The sequence below is a fragment of the Amphimedon queenslandica genome, unplaced genomic scaffold, assembly GCF_000090795.2.
Source record: "Amphimedon queenslandica unplaced genomic scaffold, v1.1 AMPQUscaffold_13224, whole genome shotgun sequence".
NCBI lineage: Eukaryota > Metazoa > Porifera > Demospongiae > Haplosclerida > Niphatidae > Amphimedon > Amphimedon queenslandica.
The window spans coordinates 22,599-31,773 of NW_003546540.1; the positions used below are offsets into that span (position 1 = coordinate 22,599).

The 9,175-nt window shown below is 37.3% G+C and overlaps 4 protein-coding genes and 1 long non-coding RNA gene across 5 annotated transcripts in view; 3 read left to right on the top strand and 2 right to left on the bottom strand.

Moving 5' to 3' along the window:
- LOC100641813 (glycogen debranching enzyme-like) overlaps positions 1–1,397 on the top strand; it is a 10,027-nt gene extending 8,630 nt beyond the window's left edge. Inside the window, 4 exon segments of the mRNA XM_019999967.1 lie at positions 118–239; positions 315–630; positions 705–792; positions 895–1,397. Of these exon segments, the coding sequence (XP_019855526.1) occupies positions 118–239; positions 315–630; positions 705–792; positions 895–1,161 (793 nt within the window). The 3' untranslated portion in view covers positions 1,162–1,397.
- Positions 1,366–3,923, bottom strand: LOC105313775 (NAD kinase 2, mitochondrial-like). Its single transcript, XM_019999976.1, has 12 exons — positions 3,758–3,923; positions 3,553–3,641; positions 2,926–3,014; positions 2,793–2,874; positions 2,625–2,708; positions 2,461–2,559; positions 2,306–2,401; positions 2,160–2,215; positions 2,043–2,099; positions 1,911–1,997; positions 1,744–1,786; positions 1,366–1,688 (listed from the first exon to the last, which is right to left on the bottom strand). The coding sequence occupies exons 1-12, from the start codon at positions 3,908–3,910 to the stop codon at positions 1,550–1,552; spliced, it is 1,074 nt and encodes a 357-aa protein (XP_019855535.1). The 5' UTR covers positions 3,911–3,923; the 3' UTR covers positions 1,366–1,549.
- A 31-nt stretch (positions 3,924–3,954) lies between these two features.
- LOC100641433 (uncharacterized) lies at positions 3,955–6,996 on the top strand. The gene is made up of 4 exons (XM_003388621.3): positions 3,955–5,774; positions 5,925–6,644; positions 6,696–6,743; positions 6,786–6,996. The coding sequence occupies exons 1-2, from the start codon at positions 3,975–3,977 to the stop codon at positions 6,423–6,425; spliced, it is 2,301 nt and encodes a 766-aa protein (XP_003388669.2). The 5' UTR covers positions 3,955–3,974; the 3' UTR covers positions 6,426–6,644; positions 6,696–6,743; positions 6,786–6,996.
- LOC100641306 (uncharacterized) lies at positions 6,957–8,687 on the bottom strand. The gene is made up of 7 exons (XM_003388620.3): positions 8,505–8,687; positions 8,364–8,442; positions 8,040–8,131; positions 7,805–7,885; positions 7,702–7,759; positions 7,174–7,370; positions 6,957–7,122 (listed from the first exon to the last, which is right to left on the bottom strand). The coding sequence occupies exons 1-7, from the start codon at positions 8,649–8,651 to the stop codon at positions 7,030–7,032; spliced, it is 747 nt and encodes a 248-aa protein (XP_003388668.1). The 5' UTR covers positions 8,652–8,687; the 3' UTR covers positions 6,957–7,029.
- Positions 8,688–8,697: 10 nt separating this feature from the next.
- On the top strand, positions 8,698–9,173 carry LOC109584293 (uncharacterized). Its single transcript, XR_002185945.1, has 3 exons — positions 8,698–8,793; positions 8,920–9,020; positions 9,110–9,173. It is a non-coding gene; the product is annotated as an uncharacterized LOC109584293 (long non-coding RNA).
- Positions 9,174–9,175: the final 2 nt, after the last annotated feature.

The following is a 9,175-nucleotide window of genomic DNA, read 5'->3' on the forward strand; positions in this document are numbered from 1 at the left end:
GTACTATAGTACATGGTCTCAGGCCAAATTTCACCAAAAATAAAAAGTAGAGAATTCTCCATTTTTATTACATTTCCTGATATATATAGATGTACTTATATTTATTCTTTTCTTCAGTGATGGTTCAGCAGTTGAGCTGGTTGGTTTGTTGTATTCAGCTCTGAAGTGGTTGACTGGTCTCAATGATCAGGGGATATACCCTTTCAGTGGAGTCTACACCACTCACTCTAAAACACCAGGTTAGTTTATTTATTTATTATTTATTATTTATTCATTTATTTATTTATTTATTTATTTATTTACATTATTCTCAGGTTCCCCGTTCATCACATTCAAGAAATGGGCTACACAAGTTAAAGACAATTTTGAGTCAAAGTTCTGGATACCACTGGACGAGACCACAGCTGCAGCTAAAGAAGGAACTGACTCTCATTATATTCATCGTCACGGGATTTATAAGGATACTTACGGCTCCACCCACAAATACACAGACTACCAGCTGAGGCCCAACGTCCCTGTTGCCATGGTAGTCGCTCCTGATCTCTTCACTCCTTCTAATGCCCGCACGGCTTTGGGGAAAATTGAGGAACTGTTGCTAGGACCCCTTGGAATGAAAACTCTGGACCCCGGGTGAGGGGGCAGGGGGTTTTTAATTTAATTGCAAAAATACATGTACATGATTTATTTATTTATTTATTTTATAGTGATTGGCAGTACAATGGTTATTATTTAAATTCAATTGATTCAAATAAATACAAAACGGCTAAAGGTTTCAACTACCACCAAGGACCTGTAAGTCTTTGTATATCTCAGTATATCATTCAGTATATCTCTAGTGTTTTATTCAGTAAATTTTTGTTTATTCCAGTATACTATCAGTATATCCCTTTATAGGAGTGGCTATGGGTGATTGGTTACTTTCTTCGAGCGAAATTAATTTTCTGTGACAAAACGGAAAATGGCGAAGAAGACGTCATCAGTAGCATACACCAAACTCTCAGTAACCACGCCCAGATACTGCAAGAATCACCGTGGTCAGGGTTGCCCGAACTGACCAATCAGAATGGAGCCGACTGTCCCGATAGCTGTCCGATACAAGCCTGGTCCATGGCGACGTTACTGGACACGTTTTTTGACATGTCAGAAAAGGAGACGTTGTAGAATATGATGTAGTCAGTAGTAGTTGTTAGTTTAGAATATTTTAATCTCATTCTGTCAATAATATATCAATCCTGTCTTATGTCTTAGAACTAGTAGTAGTTATGATCCATTTTCATTCCTCATGTAGAACTGAATAATAATAATAATAATTGTTATTATTATTATTTATTAGTAGTAACATTGTTTGTGTCGTTGTTGTTGGAATTTTTAATCAACAAATGATCTTTTCTGCTGATGAAATCATTTTTGTCAAATGTCCGTGATCCATTCTGTGGAGATTTTTTTAACTATGCAACTTAAATTTAATTTCCGTTGCTTTGAAAATCAAAATTGTAAAATGTACAAATAAAAAATATACTGTAATTTAAATTATATTTATTATTAATTATTATATCGGTAATGATGCTGTTAATAATTTGTACTGGTCTCCTAAAGTGAAAGTTGCTTCTGAACCGTTTGGAAACTCATAAAGTCTCTGACCATCAACGATGATCTTGTTATTCCAACTACGAGACCTGACCTTTAACCTTTGAGGAGAGAAAGAGGAGGAGGAGGAGGTTAGTAAAAGATAATAGTATTTACTTTGAGCAAATCCCTGACTGGCTAATTGTTGGATTGGTAATACCTGCAGGGACAGGAATAAATAAATATTTTAAAGTATACCCACGTTCAATATTTCGTGTTTTTGATATGCAACATTATCCACAATTGAGCCAAAATTGGCCCACCAAAATGATTCTCTTCTTTACCTCTTTCAATCTGTTCTCTGATTATGTATGACATGAAACCATCTTCACTTCCACTTAATACATTACTGGAGTTATATAGTGCCGTAACTAAAATAATAATAATAATAATTATTATTATTATTATTAATGTACTTTTTTCCACTGTGGTGTCAAGATCTTCATTAAAGCTAACAGCTCCACTTGATTTTGCTAAGGGAAAGAGAGAGAGAGAGAGAATGAATAATGATATTACAATGTTTAGTTCATTACCAATCTCAAGCAATCTGCTAATAGCAGCTGTAGAGAGTTTATTGATATTGTATGCCCTATCAAATAATCATTAACATCGCCATCATCATCATCATCATCATCATTATTATTATTATTATTGTCATTATTATTATTATTAAATATACCATGAAGTAGATCCAGTTCCAGTATACACTAACATGCCGGAATTACGAGTCTTTAGCCACTCCCCTCCATCAGATATCAACTCAAAATAACTAACTCTATCAATTAAATAACGATCTCATTAATATCTACACTACATCACTGAACAGTGTCATACTGTGAAGGATCAGTGTCTCCAATGAACGCTTCATTCAGTGCTAATACTGGTAGCCCCTCCCCATTGATGGATACATGAATCCTCTGACGATGGATAAGACTATAGAGGTACATGTATATATTGAATATGATGAAGGTTAGGTTTATAAAATATTATTATTATACTTTAATCTGTTCTCCATTATATAGTCAATGATTGAACTGATTGAATGCTCAGCTGTTGGTGTAATGCATAAATGACCTTCTGATCTACAGAATGAAATACATATTTATATAATAATTAAAATAATAAATACTACTAATATAATTCTTGTATAAACTATTATTATTAACTTTTCAGGGTCAGTGTTGATTCCGATTACGAGTTTGTCTGGTCTCAGAACACGTGAAGCAGCTGCTAGGAAGTTACCATCGCCTACAAAAAAGATAAGAATTAGTAATCTTTACTTTTAATAAATTATTACACCTCCTGCAGATATTAGTACATCACTTGAAGATATGTCATCTTTTGTTATCGTCTCTCGCTGTCTTAAAAGAACTTCAACACCTCTTGACCTGGAGGAAAGAGAGAGAGAAAGAAAAGGAGGAAAGAATGGTAAATTATTATTATTACGGATAGTTTTCCCTGTACTATAGTACAGGGACTTTGGTCCAATTTTGGAGAAACTTTAAAAAATTCGTAAAAAATCCAAATTTGATCGGAATCAGCTTAAACTTTCTACGCAACATAAGTACATGTATATGTATCAGGAAATGTAATAAAAATGGAGAATTCTCTACTTTTCATTTTTGGCAAAATTTGGCCCGAGACCATGTACTATAGTACAGGGACTTTTGTCCAATTTTGGAGCAACTTTAAAAATTCGTAAAAAATCCAAATTTGATTGGAATCAGCTCAAACTTCCTACACAACATAAGAACATGTATATGTATCAGGAAATGTAATAAAAATGGAGAATTCTCTACTTTTCATTTTTGGCAAAATTTGGCCCAAGACCATGTACTATAGTACAGGGACTTTGACCCGATTTTGGAGCAACTTTAAAATGAATGTTAATGAATGAATACTATCAGGTAGTAGTTTTCCACTTACAGCAGTGATTGATGTACTTCGTTAACACTGTCTTCATGTTGCTCATGCCTTAGTAGGAGGCCATCATAATCTGAACCAATTGAAAGCAGCTGTGTGTTTAAAATACATGATAATTGTAAAAATTAATGCATAAAACATGTAAAAATATATATCATTTTAAAAATGGAATGATATTATTCTCCATTAATTGCAATCTCCTCCTCACTTTAGCTTTAAAACTCTCTTCATTGTATTGGGCGTATCTTCTCCTCTCGTAGTCCAGCCTTGATGTCTTCTTGAGCAGTAGGACTCTTCTCACAGCTCTCCTAAGTCCTCTTTGCATTTTATAAGGAGTGGTATGGGCGTTGGCCTTTTTCATGCCAATTATCAAGCAATGAATATCATTATAAATTTCACACTACTTGACCTTCAGCTCAGCAAAAATGAAGTTGGAGGTTTTTGTTATCTTTTCTTTCCTGCTCCAGCTCGGACTGTGTGATCCTGTGGAAAACTTTGAAGTCAAAACAACCACTGATGGCGGGTTCCAACTCTACCTCTCCGGGAAGCTCTGGTTCAACAATGCAGATGCTTGGTTCAGAGCTAACAGCCAATGGTACTCTACAGCAGACAAGACACTCACTTTAGTTAATACAAGCAACTCAACCGGCAGACTGGACTGGGGACCGATGAATATATACTTTTACACCTGGAAGACGAGTGATGGTAAGCTGCAGTTCACCACTTACACTGTTGTCTTTACTGAAGTACCTGCTGTTATCTTTGGACAGCAGTGGGATGATGGAGGTAATTCCACAAGTACTGGTAATAATGATGATGTTATCTCAAGATGGCCGGCTTTCAAAGTTGAGGATTTAGGACTAACCCGTGGGTATGCATCTTGGGGCGGAGGACAGATAGGAAGTACCCCTACTGGTCCTTTTGATTCCTCGCTGAAGGAGATCTATAAAGGAATGGAGGGTGGATTGCCTCTTGTAATATTTGATTCTGATATGGAGAACACAGTTGTAATATCACCACAGAATACATTCATGTCTTCACACCACGAGGTATGGAAACCAGACGGATACCAAGTCCCTGTATTTGCTACTGGTATACTAGGATCAGTGGATACAGTCCCTAAAGGATATGCAATGGAGACACTAATGGTCGCTGGTCAGAACCTCACTGACACTATGGATAAATGGGGTAGACTCTTACGTGGAAGATACAAGAAAGATGATAAGTATCGTCGCAATGATTTTTCAATAAACTATCTTGGATATTACACTGATAATGGAGCCTGCTATTACTACTACACTGGGAAATACTCGAACTATGAAGAAGCTATGCTTGCAGTGAAGAAGGATGCTGATGATAATGGCCTACCTTTTAGGTATCTTCAAATAGACTCATGGTGGTACTACAAAGGTGATCATGATGGCGTCAAAAACTGGACTTGCATGAGTTCCATTTTCCCTGATGGAATCGAGTATGTATCACAAAAAACTGGTTGGCCAATTGTTGCTCACAACAGGTTCTTCTCAGTCGATACTGATTATGCCAAGCAAAATGGAGGATCTTTTAACTTTATCATTGATTCAGGTAAAATAGCTCTACCTGATGATCCTACTTTCTGGCAGTACCTTCTTTCAACGTCAAGAGATCAGTGGAACCTTTGGACTTACGAACAAGACTGGCTTTTGACTGAATCAGGAGGACTTAAAGAGCTGCAGATTGATCTTAATCTTGGTCAAACATGGCTAGGACAGATGGGAGAAGCAGCTAAAGAAGAAGGACTCACCATACAGTATTGTATGGCCTGGCCTAGGCACGTAATGCAGGCAGTGATGATACCAGTTGTGACACAGACTAGAGCTAGTGATGATTATCATCCTGGTAACGGCCAATGGAAGATTGGTGATTCCAGCATTCTCCTTCACTCTCTTGGTATAGCTCCATTTAAAGATAACTATCACACAACCTCTACTCAATCAGACTGCAAGTTCACTACAGCAGAACCTAGTCCTAAACTGCAGACCTATGTATCAGTGTTGAGTACTGGCCCAGTGGGTCCCAGTGATACTGTAGGAGGAGCAGACAAGCAGCTCATCCTTGCTACTTGTATGAGTGATGGTCTCATTCTGAAGCCATCAAGACCTGCTATGTCTCTCGACTCTACGTTCCTTCAGCGAGCACTTGGTAAAGGAGGCCCTGATGGATATCTCACTGCAACTTATACTGAAGTAAGTTTAATTTAATTCTATATGTCAGTTGTGAAGGTTTGTATAAATTTTTCCAAGTTGTCCAAAAATTTGACTAAAGTACTACCTGCACTATTATCATAACTACATCCGTTTATTGATGATATAATTTTATAATCTCTACCTTTACAGGTTTCTGGTTACACATGGTATTACATACTGGGGGCTGAGCTTAAAAGCGATTATCAAATGTCGCTTACAGAATTACCAGCTGCTCGTGACGGTACCAAGCCTAAGACCTCCTTCCCGGAATCAGTAGCAGTTCAATATGACCTTGACAAAACTGTTGCATCAAATTACGTTAAAATATCAGATTCAAGTGCAAAGCTGACAATAAAATCCTGTCAAGTATCAGATTTCCAACACTGGTACATAGCACCTGTACTACCAGGCAGTGGTGGAGCATTGCTAGGAGAGTTGGATAAGGTAGTACCAATATCAGAGCAGAGGGTTCTCACTGTAATCCTCTTCGCTGGTACTTACGTTGTTAAAATGAGAGGAGCTCCTGGAGAAGTGGTATCAATGTCGACAATAAATACTAGTGATGGTAAAGTGACTAGTATTGATTGTACATTGGACTCTACAGGTGCTGGGACGCTAGGGTTCTCTGATGTTAAGAACCTCTCCTGCTAAATCACTAACCAAGCTATTATTATTGCAGAATTGCTAGCTGATAAAACTGCTTTTTGCTATGCAGAATTCTAGTTAGTATTTTAAGTTTATTAATATTAATAAATTTATAAACTGAGCTGGAACTGGGCGCGCATGCGCAAAACAGATACCCTGCACGTGCTTCTTTCTTTCATTTTTCACCTCAAAATAATAATGGATCAGAAACCAAGATATGGAAAAGTAAAAGTCATCTTAATAAGCTCGTTCAAACCTTCTTTTATGCTATATTAGGTCATAAAGCTATTGGGAAGAACAGGGTCACAAGGCCAGTGTACTCAAGTATGGCAGTAGCTTATTTTGTGATAATTTTAACATCAGTAGGTCAGAGTCGAATTCCTGGACGACAGCAGGTCTATAATACGAAATGTTAAAGGTCCAGTGAGGGAAGGAGACGTCCTCTGTCTGTTGGAATGTGAGAGAGAGGCTAGAAGACTTCGTTGATATAAACTAGTGGGTGTGGTCTGGGTTTATTAATGATTATTAATCCTCTCGTGATGTAACAAAAGATTTAAATTGATTAAAATTAATGGCACAACATAGTCCCAAATTCTAATTAGCGTCATAATTACAGGGGTCCTCCCACTTTGACCGGTAGTGTGTAGGCAGTAACAGGTGGAGGATTCAATAACTTGTACTTGCACTCTTTATGTTCCTGACACTAAAAATTAAAAAATTATTTTTGATGGATAAATTTCGATATGTTACGTACATTTGTTATTTCTCGTGAGCGGGATTTCTTGTTGCTATAGTTACGAGCCTCTCCAGAACACATGCAGCAGCAGCAGAGAAGAGAGAGTATGAGTAATATGGCACAGAGTATTTGGATAATCAGCCACAACTCAACCGCCTTTGGATCCTCAGTGGCAGCTACTGTGGTTGTAGTAGTACTGGAACTGGTGGATTGATCTGTGAAGAGAATTCATTTATAATCTTTAGTAATGGTAGCGGATTGCATATTATCATGTAGAGCTTAAATTACATGCTAATTTGAAAGTTTTGCTCCTCAAAAGTAAAGCGCTATTATCACGGTAACGTAATAAAGTTATCTTAATTTTTAATGTCTTCACTAAAATGTATAGTACACATGTACTTCATCTATCAATAAATCAGTGCATCCCATTCAAGTGTTTCATGTAATGGCGGTTCTATAGAATGCAATTCAGTCTTAAAGTTACAGCATGTCAAAGAAAACTACAATGGTTGTTCTTTCAGCAAAGGATATTGGATCAACACTTACCTGATGTTGTTTCTTGTTCATTATGGAACACAAAATAGACAACTTGTCCTCCTTGATTCTATGAGGAAACAAGAATTAAACATACACTCATTTTCTCTCTTACAGTAGTTGCTGAGTTACTCCAAAATGAATCAAAAGATAGCACAGCAGTTTGATAGATAACTGTCATGAATGAAATGACAGTCTATGAAAAAAGAAGTAAAAATAAATAAGGACAGCCTTTCTTCTGTCCCTCTCTCTCTCTCTCTCTCTCTCTCCCCCTCTCTCTCTCCCTCTCTCTCTCCCTCCCTCTCTCTCTCTCTCTCTCTCTCTCTCTCTCTACATGTAAGTATATGTACTTCATTATTATAAATGTCCTCTTCTTTATTCAAATTGCAGCCAGTGGAACATGCCATCTGTTCATTATGACCATCGTACGCCTCGTCACAAGCTGTAGGAGAACAATATACAAACGATTCACAATTGATTAATCATTCAATAGATTATGTAGTAAACCATTAGCTACTAACAGTACATGACAGTACATAATGGCGGGAGAAGACTAACAGTGACAGGTGGACACTGACAATGCAATAATTTGAATAAAACTTTATCATTACAAGTCTGCAATAATTACATGTTGATCTAGATCTAGTGTATTTCATTATTATTGCTGTTCTTACAAGTTTTGCATTGCTCAGAGTTGAACATGAGACGGTTCAGTTTATCTAATCTACAGCCAAAGCTACAAGCACACAATAACTGTACAAAAAGAAAAGAGACAGAGAAGAGGTCTGATGCTAATCAAGTTGACATTTTGATACTTTTCTTTGCTGGGCTGGGGCCTTGTCTCTCATGAAGTTAGCCAATTCATTGCTGGCCCAACACTGAGACGTACAGTTAGTGATCGGATAAGGAGAAACGACCAGAGGCAGCAGCAGAACAGCGAAAGACAGCAACAGCTTCTTCATTGTTTACTCGAAGCGAGAATTTTGTTGTGGGCGTGGTCAATTGGGCTAATGACATGGGCGTGGCCTTGTTATTATTTCCTTTTTCAAAATGGCGTCAGAGGATTCTAGAGATTTTGAACCATATCCCGCCCTTGTTACCTGGGTAAGTGACCCTCTATATATCATAATCTAAAGTTTTAACTAGTACAAAGACACAGTAATTAATTCAAGCTCTTTTTGTGCTGTTTGATATTAATATTTATCAATTAATATTACCTTTTATTCGTAGTTAGAGAATTGTCTGGTACTATCAGGAGCTGGTGGAGGTTATTCTATGGATATTAGTGACATTTCTGATGGAACTGCAATAGCAGCCTGCCTAATGCACGTGTGAGTTAATGGGACAATGACACACCCACTTAATTACGAGACATGTTTAAAAATTTTATTCTTATCGCTGCTCCTCCTCCATTTTCTAGTGATCCCCAGTACTTCACTAAGCAGTGGGGTACTAAGATAATTCCGGAAGCTTCCGCCAGCTGAGA

Coding starts and splice junctions, on each gene's coding strand:
- LOC105313775 (XM_019999976.1), bottom strand. CDS start 3,910: ATGAAAAAGGCCAACGCCCATACCACTCCTTATAAAATGCAAAGAGGA. Junction 1,998..2,042: donor TGACACCACAGTGGAAAAAA/GTACATTAATAA, acceptor TTATTATTTTAG/TTACGGCACTATATAACTCC. Junction 1,689..1,743: donor CAGTCAGGGATTTGCTCAAA/GTAAATACTATT, acceptor CTCTCCTCAAAG/GTTAAAGGTCAGGTCTCGTA.
- LOC100641433 (XM_003388621.3), top strand. CDS start 3,975: ATGAAGTTGGAGGTTTTTGTTATCTTTTCTTTCCTGCTCCAGCTCGGA. Junction 5,775..5,924: donor TCACTGCAACTTATACTGAA/GTAAGTTTAATT, acceptor CTACCTTTACAG/GTTTCTGGTTACACATGGTA.
- LOC100641306 (XM_003388620.3), bottom strand. CDS start 8,651: ATGAAGAAGCTGTTGCTGTCTTTCGCTGTTCTGCTGCTGCCTCTGGTC. Junction 8,443..8,504: donor CCCCAGCCCAGCAAAGAAAA/GTATCAAAATGT, acceptor CTTTTTGTACAG/TTATTGTGTGCTTGTAGCTT. Junction 7,760..7,804: donor GGAGTAACTCAGCAACTACT/GTAAGAGAGAAA, acceptor GTTTCCTCATAG/AATCAAGGAGGACAAGTTGT.